A 17,746-nucleotide genomic window follows, 5' to 3' on the forward strand; every position below is an offset into this window, starting at 1 on the left:
AGTTGGGCTTCCCTGGTTGAGTTGGGCTTCCCTGGTTGAGTTGGGCTCCTTTGGTGAAGAATCAGCCTGCAATGTGGGAGACCTGTGTTCTATCCCTGGGTTGGGAAGATCCCCTGGAGAAGGGAAAGGCTACCCACTCCAGTATTCTGGCCTAAAGAATTCCATGGACTGTATAGTCCATGGGGTCGCAAAGAGTCGGACACGACTCAGCGACTTTTCACTTTCCCTCTGTGTGAGTTGTCTTAGAAGAGGGCTGCCTAACTCCAGGAGGTTGCAGGTGCATGTAGGGGAGGCAGGGAAGAGTTTGTATCTGTGTGGGCAGAGGCTCTGTTCACTTCTGCAGGGAGAGACCAGAATTTTGCTTATTTTTTTCAGTATCTGATATATTTGAACTGTGGTGTTGGGGAAGACTCTTGAGAGTCCCTTGAACTGCAAGGAGATCCAACCAGTCCATTCTAAAGGAAATCAGTCCTGAATATTCATTGGAAGGACTGATGCTGAAGCTGAAACTCTAATACTTTGGCTGCCTGATGCGAAGAACTGACTCATTTGAAAAGACCATGATGCTGGGAAAGATTGAAGGCAGGAGGAGAAGGGGACAACAGAGGATGAGATGGTTGGATGGCATCACTGACTCAATGGACATGTGTTTGAGTAAATTCCGGGAGCTGGCCATGGATAGGGAGGTCTGGTGTGCTGCAGTCCATGGGGTCACAAAGAGTCGGACATGATTGAGCAACTGAACTGAACTGAACTGATGTATTTACTCTGATGAAATTGATACTTTGGCATCAGGAAGGCACAGCCTGTATGATTATACAATGAAAGAATATTCCATAACCAAAAACATTTGAAAATATAGGCCTGGGGTCCTGGAGCCTGTCTGCATTTTTTTTTTCTTCCCTTGTCTTCCCTCTCCTCCCCTTCCCTTCCCTCCTCTCCTCCTTCATCTGCATCTTCTTCCTTCTAATCCTCCTCTTCTGCCTCCTTCTTCTTTATTTCCCCTCTAAACATACACATACACATGTGTGTGTGTATATCTCCTTACCTTATATATATATACATACACACACACATCCCCATCTTTTGATGTTGTTATTGTTCAGTACCTAAGTCATGTCCAACTCTTTGCAACTCCATTAACTGCAGCATGCTAAGCTTTCCTGTCCTTCACTATCTCCCAGAATTTTCTCAAACTCGTGCCCATTGAGTCAGTGATGCCATCCAACCATCTCATTTTCTGTCACTCTTGTCTCCTCTTGTGCTCCATTGTTCCCAGCATCAGGATCTTTTCCATCAGGTGGCCAAAGTATTGGCGCTTCAACTTCAGCATCACTCCTTCCAATAAATATTCATGGTTGATTTACTTTAGGACGGACGGGTTTGATCTCCTTGCTGTCAAGAGTCTTCTCCAGAGTCACAGTTCAAAATCATCAATTCTAAGACATTTCAGCCTTCTTTATGGTCTAACTCTCATATTTGTACATGACTATGAGAAAAACCACAGCTTTGACTACATGGACCTTTGCTGCAAAGTAATGTCTCTGCTGTTAAATACACTGTCTAGTTTTGTCATAGCTTTCCTTTGAGGTAGTAGATATTATTACTCTCTCCATTTTAAGAAAATAAGGCTCAGACATACAGAGAGAAAGTAGCAGAGCTAGGATTCATACTGTAGGAAAGGAAAAATGACTTTCCCTCTGCCCATCTTAGGTTCATTAGCTGTGTCCATGCAAATAAGACCAATAGGAGATCAAAAAGGGAAAACAGAAGTTTGTTAGCAGGTGCATTGTGCATATGGATGGGAGCACTCAAAGCTGAGTAACTCAAAGTGGTGGTTAGAACTTGGGCTTATATGGCATCTAATAGAAGAATAATACATTTTTTCAAGAAGTGACAAGGCAAAGGAAAAGAACTTTGAGCTTCCAGGGACAGCAAATTGTGGGAAAGCAAGTATTATGTGGAAACATGTTATATAAGGGCTAGGTTCAGTGAAATTTGTGTTGATTTCTCTGGTGCCATCTCTGAGCTGTTAAGGATCAGAGTTGCCTCCTATGATTAACTTCTGTCCTTCCTGGGAGAGGGGAAAGGGGAGACACTTTCAAAAATTTATGTCCTGGGATTCCCTGGTGGTCCAGTTGTTTAGAAGCCACTTTCCAATGTAGGGTACATGGTTTGATCCCTGGTCCAGGAAGATCCTAGATGCTATCAGGGGCAGCTAAGCCCGTGCATCACAACTACTGAAGCCATGTACTCTATAGCCCTTGCTCTACAATAAGAGATGCTACCACAATGAGAAGTCTGTGCACCACAACTAGAGAGTAGCCCCTGCTCTCAGCAACCAGAGAAAGCCCTCGCACAGCAAGGAAGACCCAGCACAGTTAAAAAACAAATTAATTAAGAGAAAAATTTATGCCTTGCTTTTAGGGAAATAGGATGAGGGCTGAGAGCTCTTCTATTTACAACTTTTCAGTTGCCTTCAGCTCAAAATAATCCTTATGCCCAAGTGGCATAGTATGTGGTGGCATACTCTGCTACCTTTAATACCCAGTAAGTCGACTCCAATGAATATTCAGGGTAGATTTCCTTTAAGATTGACTGGTTTGATCTCCTTGCAGTCCAAAGGACTCTCAAGAATCTTCTCCCGCACCACAGTTCAAAAGCATCAATTCTTTAGAGCTCAGCCTTCTCTATGGTCCAACTCTCACATCAGTACATGACTACTGGAAAAACGATAGCTTTGACTATATGGACCTTTGTTGGCAAGGTGATGTCTCTGCTTTTTTAATACACTGTCTAGGTTTGTCATAGCTTTTCTTCCAAGGAGCAAGTGTCTTTTACTTTCACAGTGCAGTCACTGTCTGCACTGATTTTGGAGCCCCCAAAATAAAGTCTGTCACTGTTTCCATTTTTTCCCCATCTATTTCAGGACATATAGGTATGTTTATTTGGGCCATGTTCAATTTCTGTACTTTTTTTTTAAACCAAAATGGTGCTATGAGTAGCATACTTTATGCCTGTAATTCAGCTTTTCTCAAGATCTTTATAATGGATTTGAAATGCCCATTTCCATTTAAAAGAAAGAAGGAAAAGCTGATAAAGTCTGCTCTCTGTAAAACAGTCACTGATAGTCAGGGCAGCAAGATGCCTGTGTGGAGGTCAGCCAGGCAGAATTGCGGCTGGATTGATGTTGACCTTGCACTGACTTGCTTCCTCATTAGTGGGGATGGTAAACAGCAACCTAATTACATTCTTGGGGAGAATAAAGATGAAATGGAGAAACAGAAGAAATTATGAAAAGGGATCCAGAAAGCAGGCCATTAATTCATTTATACTGAAAACATGGGTAGACAGATGAAGGAGTTGTTTTGAGCTCTGATACTAATGCAGAGCTCCTGGTTAATAGAAGACTAGTATTTAACCATGATGATAGAACAAAGCAGGGGCAGCCTTGAATTTCCTATTTGAGAGAAAGCACTGAAGCTCCTGCCAAAAAGGATGCAGGGATTTTTCCTCTGCTTCAATAATATAACTGCAATTGTGTCCTAATTGTGGACACTGTACTTCTCTCATTTTAATCAGGTGCCATCATTAGAGTGTGTTGCTGTCAATATAGTACATATTGTGTGTGATTTCTCCTGTTCTACTACCAACTCCCTCCACTTCCCAGTCAATCACAATTACTACTAATCTCTAATATTTATTTGGGCTTCCCTGAGGGCTCAGAGGTAAAGAACCCACCTGTCAGTGCAGGAGACCAGGGTTTGATCCCTGGGTGGGCAAGATCCCCTGGAGAAGGAGATTACAACTCACTCCAACATTTTTGCCTGGGAAATCCCATGGACAGAGGAGCCTGGCAGGCTCCAGTCCATGGGGTCACAAAAGAATCGGACACAACTTAGCAACTAAAACAACAAAACAATATTTGTTAGGTACCTACTTTCTTTGGCACTATACTAAGCACATTTTAAGCATTGTTGCTTTTAATATTCCCCAGTTTTGTGAGGCAGGTACTACTCATACCATAATTGAAGAAACTGAAACTTAAAGATGTTCAAAAAATTGACTGAGGTCACATAGCTGTGTTTGGTGCCTGGACACATGACAGTGTGACTCCAAAATCCTCCTATTTCACCACTCTGTAATAGTTGATGAAATTGAAGCAATTTATCCATGTACTATCTGCCCCTGCTTATCCTATGACCAGCAGCAAATACCTGTTTCTGATGTGTTTCTCTTTGTGTGTGTGTGTGTTCTGCGGCTAACTTCAGCTACTCCCTAGGAAGTCTTCCACAATCTCCGAATGACTTTCCTCTCTTAAATTTGACTGTATTCCACTTGTTTGACATTATTTCACATTATTAATCCAGAATCTTATATAAAAATCTACAGCAATCAAGCCCCAAAGTGTTAAAACTAGACTTACTAAGGGTTATGTATAAAAACTATTCAAATGTAAGTACAGTATTTCTTGTGTATCTATGTCTTATTTCCTCTACAAAAATTGGAGATCCATTGATAGGCAGGGGCTGTGTTACTGTAATGTCTTTTATCTTGCAATTTTATCCTCTTCCACATGGGAAGTTCTCAATAAAGAGAACCTTACTGGACCAAGTGAGGAGTTATCCTCTTACTTGGCCTGAAATATTTGAATCAAAGTATTTGTTTTTATTAGTACTTTCTGTTTGTATTATGCAATATAAACCACATTTTTCATCTTCTTGCTTATTTTATAATTTTGTCCTACTGATAGTTTGCATTTCTCTTTTTATATATTAACTCTCTTTCATGAAAATATTCTCACGATTTCTCTTTGTTTGCTTTTTTGTTACAGTTTTTGATTTCACTTTTTTTCTAAGATGACCCTCATACCTTCTCTGCATTAAAAGAGCTTTCTGCATATGCACAGGGCATGCATTTCTGAATTAAGTTTCTCTCATTGTGGCAGAGTGGACCACTCTCAAGTAATTACCCAAGAGGCCCCCACCACTGGAGAAGAAACCAGACTATCTAATAACTAAAACACAGAAAAAGGAAAACCTTTATTTTCCCTGTAATCTTTATTTTAAAGATAATTGTTTATTTGCTTAATTGGTTCTGCATGAAATCCTTTTGCTCTCTATCCTTGGCATGTTGTCACTTCAAGATTTTTAGTTTTTGGTGGAAGAAAAAGGGGAATAATTAAATATGAAAGGTGAAAAATTATAACCACAGGGGACAGATGGCGTTTATCTGATGTGACAGATTCCTTTTCCTGCTGCAGATGTATTACACTTCTGTAGGGAATGAAGCAATTCATGATTGTGACAAACATTCTATTTTATAAGAATTTTTATCCTTGGAATGTAATTATTTTATTGATTGTAGGAATGAATAATGCATATGATTTCAGTTCTAGCCCAGGTATATAATCCTTCATAATGCCTTTTTGATGTCCATTTGGTGCTCTCAAAGAATTTACTATTCACAGTGTTACTTCTCAGGACCTTTGGGCTTGATTAATTGAATTTTTCTACTTCACTATTCATTAACTTGATATCCAAATATTTTGAACATTCTTCCTATAAAATATGACCTCACTGGGTCTTCAAATTAACTTTCATTATTATAATCCTGTTCTCTTCATTTTAAATTTATTGTTTTCTATCGAGTTCTTCTCTTGTCCATTTTGGTTATTGTAGATGATGATGTCCATTTGTAAATGAGCTTTTATTAGGTTTCAGGCTTGTCATTTGGAGCTTCATTTCTTTAGTGCTCTTGTATATGTAACTGATTGCTATCTTTGATCATTTGCTATTAGTTTTCCATGTTCACTAATTGTGTGAAAAAGAAGTGAAGAAAGGCCCAGAGAGCAGAGGCTAATGGAGTCAAAGTCCTCATTAAAGTGAAATGGGCTCAGTATTAGGGATTCTATTTTCATTCTCATAGTGGAGATTTCCTTTTCTCAGAATATGAAGAAGATTTTGAAGCAGACGAGGAGAAACAAGATGGGAAAGCTAATGAAGAAGGACAGGCTGATGATCAAATGAATGAAATGTCAAAGTCACCCTCGGATGATGAAAAAGATCATTTAGACCCTGAAAGGGAAAGTGAAACCTCTTTGTGGAAGGCACCAGATGCTGATGACAATGTGAAAGATGAGGGTGATGGATGCTCGGAGAGTGAACTGGAAGATGATAAACAAGGCAAGTTGTTTAGCTTCTCATGTGACATAGGCTGTTTAGCAAGTGTACTCGCTACTTCCCCTTATATTTAATGAGATAATCCTCTTTTAAGACTATTTAGAACATGGTACCCTTACCAGAAGATGCTGGTCAACCCATCTTCCATAGATACCCATTATGGAATCCTTTCTCTTTAATTTGCTGGGATTTTTCAGCAAGGTGTCAGGTAAAACTTGTAGTGACACATCTCCTGTTTACTTAGAAAGTTACCTCATTAAAAAAATTTTTTTTAATGTTCTCTTATGTGCACACACATATAGACCATTTCTTTTGGCTTTGGAAAATGAAAAGTGGTTCCTGTTCAATTAAAGGAAAGTTGAAAATTTCTCCCTTATTTGTGCTCAATTTTTTTTTTTTAAATTTACTTTGAACACAAGATGCTGGTATATCAGTTTATGGAAAGATTGATAAAATTTCCCCTTTACAATATTCAAGCCTAAAATGACTCTGAATTTCATAGGAAAAATACATAATATTTCAGGTAGGTAAAAAACCCTTATCATCTGTAGCATGTCTTGAATTTTTAAGATTTTTAAAAACATGTTAAGTTACTAAGATGATATCCAAAGAAGGAATCCATTTCTGGCTTTGTCCCTTGAAAATGTTTGGCCAAGGTTATGTAGGTCTTAGTAAATAAATGATATTTCTTCCCTGGTACATTCTGGGCATTTTATCAGTGATAATAATAGCCTCTTATATTTAAGTGTGTGTATGTCTATGGAGTTTGCTTTAAACTAGAGAAATGAGGTCACATTATGATGAGTTTTTGAATTGCTGTCCATTTTCTCCATTTTTCACCTCTCAAATTTTTTGCTGTATAAAAATATCAAAAGTTTGAATTCAAGGAATATATTTGAATTATACAAAATAAGAGTAAATTAAGTAATGAAGTAATCACAAGAGCAAATAATTTGTCACTTTGTCCTCTTCAAGAAAGAATTTAAGAAAACCTATCCTAAAATGTCATGCAGACATACACAGGGCAATAAAATAAAGAACAGAAATTATTTAGAGTAAGAGAGAAGATAATTTTGCTAGGAGCTGCATAGGGGATCATGACTACCCTTGAGTTAAAATAATCCTGAACTTTCTGATAGTAAAAGCAGAGTGAAGCAATGTGAAAAACACAATGTGAAAAACTAGAATGACTTTAACTTTCAATACATTTGAAAAGATTTGCTGCCATTTAAATTACAGTTGAAAGAGCTGCTATATATTAATAGTCAGGCATTGAAAATTTTTAGTAAAGTCTTAAATTAAGCCTTTTAATTTTCTCAGTACTTAACATTTTATATTTCTAGGCATGCCTAATATATGTTTCTTTTCTCATCTTGAATGTAAATGTTGAATTTAATTCATATTCCTATATGATATAGAAAAACTTAAAAGAATTCTATGGAAAAGTGATGTCACCTGAATCCTATTTTAAAGAAACTTCGTGAACCTGGAAAAAGATTGAAAATATGTTTGTGTATAAATATAATCTAGTCAAAACAAGGAGGAACTCAATTTTTTATCTCTTCAATGATGGTGGGGAGTTGTCATCTATTGCTTTTATAAAGAGTCAGTACATTATTTCAGTATATGGTCATCTGAGGATTATTTTTGTGCTGTGTAATCAACTTCCTACCTGGGATCAAATGAATTTCTTCCGAGATAGAATATTTCTTTAATGTTCAAGCAGACAAAGATATATGCAATACTTGAATTTTACTTGGAGGGAAAGCTTTAATCATTTAGACCTGTAATTATTGAATAGCTGACAGTGATGAGTAAGCTTTAACACTGAATACTGCTTGCATTTAAATAACTGGAATTCCATTTTTAGGAAAGTATCCTATAGGTATTGTTTATAAGACTCTATTTTGTGCCGAGCTCGTATTAACTATTTTACATGAATTATCTGATTTACCTCAAACAACTTTTAAAAAAGCAGGTACTTTTGGCCTTCATTTTACAAGTAAAGAAACTTGGAAATAATGAGATTAAGTAACTCACACAGCTGGAAAGTGGTGGAGCCAAGAAGCAAAATTCAGAGCCTGGATTTTAGAGAAAAACAATGTAACATTTCTCCAAATCAGTCAACATCTACTTTTCTAAAATTAATGCAAATCCCTCTAATAAAAGGATTTTGTTCCCTTAAGAATGTATATTTTAAAGAGGCATTTATCTTGAGCTCTTCATCTTATTCTTTTAGTTTCTGTTTTAGGGTTTTGTTTTGCTTTTAAACAGAAGATAAAATTGAAAAATTTTAATTTTACCTAAATTTACCTTTCTCTTCCATTGATCCACTCCCCGGCCTGTTGCTCATTTCCAGTTCATTGCCCTCCTCTTCCATGAGACTCTCCTACTTCCACAGCCTTCACTGAGCTCTTCATTTTATGAAACTTTATCATGCCATAATTCATTTTCCACTTATAGTTTCATGTGGGTTACATTTTGCCTTTCAAATTAATCACCCAAATTAATAACACACAGATTAATTATACTACAAAAGCTTGGACTGTGTTGTTTTTGTTATTTCTCACGGAGGCAATTTCCTAAAGGATATTTTGTGAATATTAAGAATTACTTGATTAACACCAGCAGCCCCAAAATACTTTTGTCTGTGCCATGCTATCTAGTTACATTTACACTATGTGATTATTATTAGAATTTTATTCAAAACATTGTGTAGAGCTAGCTGCATAAGGTAGGTATAGAATACATAATATTTTAAATAGTTATATAGTGAAAAATATCAGAATATATAGAATCTAGTCCACAATGTTGGGACATTTAAAAGCCCCAAATTAAACTGGTTAACTATTTTTCTTTCATGACATTTTTGAACAATCCTTTTTAAGAGCTCCTTTGCATTCTTGATATTTACATTTAAACTTTGCCATTATTCTGAAGTAAAAATCTCACTGCTTATTATCGTTCCTTTCTTCCACCTACAGGCTCTTTTATTTTGCATCCCATTATTTTGATAACCTGACCCTGTGTTATTCAAAAACATGCTTTTTAGCATGCAGAGTCTCAGAATTAGAGATTTCATCCGGCAAACAAGAAATGTGTATTAAAAATGATAATGACATAATAGATTCCTTGGTTTGCTCTATTGAAAAGCCAGACAGCATTTCATCTTCAAAAGTCGAAGAGGCATATTGTGACCACCGCATCCTAGACACTGATACATCCTTTTTGTTGACATGATTAAGAATCTTGCTGTTAGTGTTTGGATGTGTTTCATTTGAACCTGCCTGCACCTGTTCCCAGAGGGCGAACAATTGCCCAGGCTGTCACTCCTGTGACAAGTCGGCCCCATTTAAACTGCCAGTGAACAATTGTATCGGCCAGCCTTGATGGATACCCTGTGCTGAGCAGCTCACAAGTGATGGAGTGCCAGGGACTGAGCACCCACTAAGAGAAGACCCTACTTTGGGAATGATGTGTGAGACTTCCCTTCATTTAAAAAGAATGACAGCTTCCTTTTCTCTGCGTTTGTGTTGACAACCCCAGGAGCTAATTCACCACTTGAAAATATATTGTCATAGATAAATGTTATAAGGTTGAGGGGGAAAGTGTCAAGTTGCTGAGAATAGACTTTTGTGGGCAGTTTGGATGATAGTACCTATGAGTAAGAGGTAAAGACTAAGTAGCTCCTTATAAGAAAGAGAACAGGGGGGAAGCAGAGAGAGAGAGAGAGGTGGCATCTGTTCCTATAACACAAAGAAAGGAACAAGCATTAAAGCCATTTTTTTTCTAGTAAGAAAGATAATATTTCACTTGCGCTATTTTTCACTCTATTGAAGCAGTCGGCCTTAAATACTTTAAAAATCTCAGTGTCACAAAAATATTCTCTTTACTTGACATATTTCAATATCTCACTCTTCCTTTCTGGGTCTGACTATGGGCTTGAAGAGATGCATATGAGGGAATGATGCTCTTCTATGTTGAAATTGTATATGCTCTGAAACCACACTCTGTGGACTTCAGTAATCCTTAGACCACAGAGGGTTAGGGGAAGATTGTATGCAGCTTTTGGTCAGAAATCTGCATTTTTTTTGCATGGTTAGCCACGTTTTAGTTTTTCTTAACTGTAAGAATTCCTCATTTTTATCTTCGCTTTTGGATCACTGAAGTAGGAAGTCATGACTTTCAGATGGATACTTAAATGCAGCATCATCTTTTAGTTCACATAAGTTACTTATCTATGAGGTGCTTCTATATAGTTTTGAATCTGCCTTGTACATGGCAGTGATATTATTGAGACACTCAATAAAATCTTGTGAAATGCATGGCTGGTGGACTACATTAATGGATAAATTGAAAAAGACTTAAGCAGCACAATGCGATACATGATTTGATTATATTCTCAGTATTTTAAGTATTCATATTAATGTTTAGAAAACCCAATTAAAGTTAAATATGGAGGAACTTTTAAGCTTGCTTCTTCTCCTCCTGATACATCTGAATTGACTTTAGATATTTATCCTTACAGTGTAATGTATATATTTATCTTACTGATGAATTGATAATGAACTCATTTCATTATCAAGGGAGGACATATGTTCTCCCTTACACCAAATACAAACATGTCATTGAAAATGTGAAAGTGTTAGTTGCTCACTTGTGTCCAACTCTTTGCAACCCCATGACTGTAGCCAACCAGGCTCCTCTGTCCATGGAATTCTTTAGGTGAGAATACTGGAGTGGGTAGCCATTTCCTTCTCCAGGGGATCTTCCAGACCCAGGGACTGAACTCGGGTGGAAACATCTCATTACAAAAGCAGTATTTTACACACATTGTTCCTTTATAGTTAATGGACAGTGGATATTATTTAACTTCTGTAGTTTTTACCTTCTAACACAAGAAAAAGAAGATAAGTATTCCTTGGGATTAAATGAATTGCTTGTAAAGTGCTTACCTCATTGCTTGGTGTAGAGTAGGTGCATAATCATGATCAGGCTTTGTCTTATTTTCCTCATTAAATGGTGACTATGCCTACTATTCATAATATAATGTACAGGGGGAAATCACAAGAAAGAAATTTATTAGAATGTACTTGTCATGCCTTAGGAAGCATCACTACAAACAAAGCTAGTGGAGGTGGTGGAATTCCAGTTGAGCTCTTTCAAATCCTGAAAGATGATGCTGTGAAAGTGCTGCATTCAATATGCCAGCAAATTTGGAAAACTCAGCAGTGGCCACAGGACTGGAAAAGGTCAGTTTTCATTCCAACCCCAAAGAAAGGCAATGCCAAAGAATGCTCAAACTACTGCACAATTGCACTCATTTCACACGCTAGTAAAGTAATGCCCAAAATCCTCCAAGCCAGGCTTCAGCAATATGTGAACCGTGAACTTCTTGATGTTCAAGCTGGTTTTAGAAGAGGCAGAGAAACCAGATATCAAATTGCCAACATCCACTGGATCATCGAAAAAGCAAGAGAGTTCCAGAAAAACATCTACTTCTGCTTTATTGACTATGCCAAAGCCTTTGACTGTGTGGATCACAATAAACTGTGGAAAATTCTTCAAGAGATGGGGATACCAGACCACCTGACCTGCCTCTTGAGAAATCTGTATGCAGGTCAGGAAGCAACAGTTAGAACTGGACATGGAACAACAGACTGGTTCCAAATAGGAAAAGGAGTACATCAAGGCCGTATATTGTCATCCTGCTTATTTAACTTATATGCAGAGTACATCATGAGAAACACTGGGCTGGAGGAAGCACAATCTGGAATCAAGATTGCCAGGAGAAATACCAGTAACCTCAGATATGCAGATGACACCACCCTTATGGCAGAAAGGGAAGAACTAAAGAACCTCTTGATGAAAGTGAAGGAGGAGAGTGAAAAAGTTGGCTTAAAGCTCAACATTCAGAAAACGAAGATCATGGCATCTGTTCCCATCACTTCATGGGAAATAGATGGGGAAACAGTGGAAACAGTGTCTGACTTTATTTTGGGGGGCTCCAAAATCACTGCAGATGGTGACTGCAGCCATGAAATTAAAAGACGCTTACTCCTTGGAAGGAAAGTTATGACCAACCAAGGCAGCATATTAAAAGGTAGAGACATTACTTTGCCAACAAAGGTCGGTCTAGTCAAGGCTTTTGTTTTTCCAGTGGTCATGTATGGATGTGAGAGTTGGACTATAAAGAAAGCTGAGCACTGAAAAATTGATGCTCTTGAACTGTGGTGTTGGAGAAGACTCTTAAGAGTCCCTTGGACTGCAAGGAGATCCAACCAGTCCATCCTAAAGGAGATCAGTCATGGGTGTTCATTGGAAGGACTGATGTTGAAGCTGAAACTCCAATACTTTGGCTACCTGATGCAAAGAGCTGACTCATTTGAAAACACCCTGATGCTGGAAAGATTGAGGGCCAGAGGAGAAGGGGATGAGAGAGGATGAGATGGCATGGCATCACCAACTCAATGGACACGGGTTTGGGTAAATTTTCAGAGTTGGTGATGGACAGGGAGGCCTGGTGTGTTGTGGTTCATGGGGTTGCAGAGTTGGACATGATTGTACAACTGAACTGACTATCATGTATGATATTAGGGAAGAAGACTGAAAATCATAAAGAAATTATTATTTGATTTGGTGAGATTAATTTTATCATGTAATTTCTGTAATTATGTATTGAGAACAATAGGTAGAATTTACAGCCAAGAAAACAGAGGCTTAGAGAAGTAGCATAACCAAAATTGTAGGTAATGAGTAGCTTAGTCATGATTGGAGCACCTAGGGTTGTCTTACAGAAAAGCATAGAGTTTTCTCTCAATCTCATGTGTGAAATAGTGATGTAAAAGAAGAAATTATTATCACTGAGTAGTTATGATGACATGAAGAGAAAAGAGAGTGAAGGGATTTGGGGTCTGATTGAATGTGGAGGGAGAAAAGTTCGGGATCCTTCTTAGGAGGTAGAACTGTGGCATCAAACATGATGGCTTTAGCAGAGGACTTAGGGAACGGGTGCTAGTCAGGTCCCTACCATGGAGACCAAGGGTAAATTCTTAGCATCAGTACCTAAAGGAGCATTGAAGAGATGAATGGAATTTTGGTAGGAAGCAGTGCATGCTCAGTTGCTCAGTTGTGTCTGACTCTTTGCAACCCCATGGACTGTGTAGCCCACCAGGCTCCTCTGTCCATGGAATTTTCCAGGCAAGAATCCTGGAGTGGGTTGCCATTTCCTACTCCAGGTAGGAGACAGAGCTCTCTCCTACCATGCCTCTAAGACAGATTTTTTCCCTCCTGATGAAAAAAATTACAATTTCCATGTCTGCTCTCAAACTTCCTTTATATAAAAATTTTTACATAAAAACTTTATTTCTCAGAGAGTAAATAAAATTAGTGTTGAAAATCCTATTCCATGGCCCTAAAGCATCTTGAGCTTTTTTGTAGGCAAAGCCTTGCCCCAGCATCTGTATGAAAATGAAAATAAGAAATGAGAGTGAAACAAGATTATGCAAGGAGGTTGGAGAGAAATTTGAAAACTGAAATGAGTTTATAAGGGAGGTCAGATAGCCTCGCCATTCATTCTGCTGATCTTTCTTCTCTTAAGGATTGACTCAAAAATGAACCATAGCTCGTTTCAGCCTTTGAAATAAAATAATCAATTAATAGAAGCTGCTAAAGAAGGAGGAGCCCTCATTTTTTAAATTATATGAACAACACTGAGAGCCAAAGGAAATGGCAACCCACTCCAGTGTTTATGCCTGGAGAATCCCAGGGACAGGGGAGCCTGGTGGGCTGCTGTCTATGGGGTTGCACAGAGTCGGACACGACTGAAGTGACTTAGCAGCAGCAGAGCCAAAAGTGAGCATCTTCATGTCAACATTCAGATGGTAGATATGGATATTTTTGGATGTATGCTGCTGTTGCTGCTGCTAAGTAGCTTCAGTCGTGTCTGACTCTGTGCGACCCCATAGACGGCAGCCCACCAGGCTCCCCTGTCCCTGGGAATCTCCAGGCAAGAATACTGGAGTGGGTTGCCATTACTTTCTCCAATGCATGAAAGTGAAAATTGAAAGTGAAGTTGCTCAGTCGTGTCCAACTCTGTGAGACCCCATAGACAGCAGCCTACCAGGCTCCTCTGTCCATGGGATTTTCCAGGCGAGAGTACTGGAGTGGGGTGCCATTGCCTTCTCCTTGGATGTATAAGTATCAATATAACATTGTGTCCTAGCTAATTGTGCAGTTAATGAAAACCACTGATCAAACCACTAGCAAACAGGAGTTGTTTTTCTTTTCTTAAAAAAAAAAAAAACAAATGTGAGACACACTGAAGAGAGGGGGAGATCATAGTCCCTGAAGTTTCTCAACTAATACAACAAATAAGATAGAGAATGTCTGTCCTTGATCGGTACATTCCCTACTGAGAAACAGTGCATCTAGATCTTATACAACAGAGATAAAAAATGAGCCGCTGAAGAATGTGACTCCTTTGAAAAACAGTGGTCATCTGGTGCCTGTCAAGGTAGTTGAGTGATAAGAACAAATGGAATTGTACTTAAGGGGTTCTGTTGCTTAAAGGCTTTTTGGAGTTTGTTTTTTACTGCTGTGTAGCATCTCTGAAATCTTTGTGGAGACTCTGATATGTCTCAGTGACTATACTTAAAATGCTAAACCTTGTCATGGGGAGCCGTTGGGGCTGGAGGGAAGAGGATAAGGTAAAGACAGGTATTTCTTCCCTTAAACTCTGCCTCAGCTGCTACAGCCATCTGGGTAGCTGCCAAGCAGAAAAGAAATAAACAGAAAAAAAGACTCCAGAGCACACAGAGAAGAGAAAAACAAGAAAGCTAAGCAGCTTGTGAGTGTGGGCTCTTTTATTTGGAAAAAAAAATGTATTCTATAAAAATCAATTATAACATGGATCTATTTGGTTAAAAAAAATCAAAGGCAAGTTTGTATGTTTCTGGCCCATAGCAGTGTATGCCGTGACATTGAGGCAGCACATCTTCCTTATAGAGTCAGTGTGTGTGTGACTGTCTTGGAGATACTTTAAAGTGTTTGCAGGTAGCAAATGCTAAACCGCTTTTGGCTGTGGTAAGTTTCTAGACTGGGTATCTGCCGCTTCACATCAGTGTACTTCATAAATCTCCTAGAATCTTTTACTGATTCTGTATGCCCCCTGCCAGCTCTGCATCCTCTGTCTTCTTCAGAGGACAGCCCTGGGCTACTGGAGTGGCTGCATCCTCAGGCACAAAGAGCTTGGAAGTGTCAAGGAGCCTATGTGCCCCCAGGGTGGCCAGTAGCCATGTCTAACTGGAGCAGAGTGTGTGAGCCCAGAGTCCTCCAGGGAGGAAAAATTCTAATATAATTTAGACTTCAGAGTTTCCCCTGAATGTGGGCTGAGGCTGAGACAGTGCTTGAAATAGCTCCCTTGATTGACTTCTTCCCTTCCCTTCCCTGCTTCCCCCACACTGGAAGAACTTCTCCTGGAGCATATTCTTATTTCATCACTTGCCTGTGCGTCCTCATCTCAGCATCTGCTTCTGGGGAACCCGAAAAAAAAGACATTTCCTTCTACACACACACGTGCACGTGCACACACACACACAAGCATTATTTAAAAATATTTATTAAGTATCTAGGTATTATGCAAATACAAAGATAACTGATGCTGGGAAAGATTGAGGGCAGGGGAAGAAGGGGGAGACAGAGGATGAAATGGTTGGATGGCATCACTGACTCAGTGGACATGAATCTGAGCAAACTTCAGGAAATGGTGAAGGATAGGGAAGCATGGAATGCTGCAGTCCATGGGGTCACAAAGAGTCAGATACATCTGAGTGACTGAACAACAACAATAATGGCTATTTTTACCATACTCAGCTACCAGACTATACTAGTATGGTGGGTGTTGCAATAGATAAAAATATAAACTTTATGTACAGAGAATACTGTGGCTACCCAAGATGATATTGAAATAAGTGCTCCTGCTGAACAAGTAAAAGATTATTCCATTTCTTCTATAACAAAACAGATAGTTTTTTTCCAATGATATGGCTTTCAAAAAATAAATACTATTTGTTTTCAAATGTGACTTTCTACTAAAAATTTTTATAGACTCACAGATTACATCGATTTTTCTTTATCATGATAAGTATGTGGAATATATGGGAAAAGGGAATCAAATCTATTAAACTATATTTAAAATGTCAATATGATTAATTATGAACATAATTCCCACAAATAATTATTAAATTTTCCCTTATGAAAATACAGTGATATCATCATTTTTATTTTTCATAGATGGAAAAACTGCTTCATCAACCTCATCCAGAAGTCACCCATATTCTAGTTCTAGTGAAGATGAATCTGCACTGAGGGACCAGGAGACCCATGCTGAAAACAGTCCACATGAAAGTGTCAGAAGTCCATCTTCTCAAGAGTTGAGTGAAAATGATAAGCCAGGAAAACCCTACCTTCCAACTGAAGATTCTCCAGAAATTGAAGAACAAGAAATAATAAAAACAGATGTGGAGACCAAGCCTCTGCTGATAGAGGAAAATCTGGAGAATGTTCTTGAACAAGAAGCAGAGAAAGGAACTGGAGTGATTGCAGAGAGCTTATTTGAGAAGTCCAGGGAACATGTTTCCAAGGAAGAAAAAGAAAAGAGTAAGAGTAAGCTTTGGGAAGAAAGCACTGCTAAGGTGAAGGACAAAAAGGCAGGTCCCCATAGGGTGGATAAAGGTGGTAAGTATGGCCTTTGAGTTGACCTGCCATTGTCCCTGTGCATGGAACCTGATCTTGATCACTGCATTCTGCCAAAGCTTGGGAAATACTGTTGTGATAATGCCAGAAGGATTCAATTTTTTCCTATTTCTGTCTATGTCACATAACCATACATGTATTTTCAGCTTGCTGTTTTCCTCCTACTGCATTTTAAAAATTACTTGATAATTCTTATATAGCTTGTCTCCTATTTTCTGTAATTCCTTCCTATGGCAGTTCTATCTCAAAAATCAAATAAAATACAATACATGTCTGAAGGCAAGGGTATGCGTGGCTTCTTAGAGGTTGTTTAATATTAGCAATGCCATTTGTTCTTTTATAAATATGCAGTCATCTGTATATGTAGCTAACACTGATAGATGCTTCCTATGTAATAGTGCTAAGTACTTACATATAGAAACTCGCCTAATCCTCGCAGTGGTCCAATATCCCCATGAGTTAGGTTCTCTTGTCATTGTCTCTTTTTTTAACAGATGACAAAATTGTGGTTTGGAGAGGTTAAGTAAGATGTCAAGGATCATATAGATAATAAGAAACATTCCTAGGATGTGAATTTAGGGAGAGTGGCTCCAGTTTCTGAACATCTCCTATTGCATCTGTGCAGTAGGAATTTAGAGTTAAATGAAAATTTAAAGATTTCATAGAAATCTCCAAACTTCATTTTGAGTTGTCTGAAGCTGAGTAACTTTCTGATCCAGGAGTTTCCTGGGTGTATAGGAAGTTCAATGTGACACTGAAAGTCTTAAGACGTGTCCCAGGATGATCAGGCCCTGATATCACAGGCAGTG

General features: G+C 38.4%; 1 protein-coding gene across 1 annotated transcript in view; it reads left to right on the plus strand.

The window, feature by feature from the left end:
* ERICH3 (glutamate rich 3) overlaps positions 1-17,746 on the plus strand; it is a 125,278-nt gene that overhangs the window by 85,529 nt on the left and 22,003 nt on the right. The window contains exons 11-12 of the mRNA XM_040232552.1: positions 5,949-6,185; positions 16,476-16,919. Of these exons, the coding sequence (XP_040088486.1) occupies positions 5,949-6,185; positions 16,476-16,919 (681 nt within the window). The remainder of the gene's footprint in view (positions 1-5,948; positions 6,186-16,475; positions 16,920-17,746) is intronic.

The sequence above is a fragment of the Oryx dammah genome, unplaced genomic scaffold, assembly GCF_014754425.2.
Source record: "Oryx dammah isolate SB20612 unplaced genomic scaffold, SCBI_Odam_1.1 HiC_scaffold_28, whole genome shotgun sequence".
NCBI lineage: Eukaryota > Metazoa > Chordata > Mammalia > Artiodactyla > Bovidae > Oryx > Oryx dammah.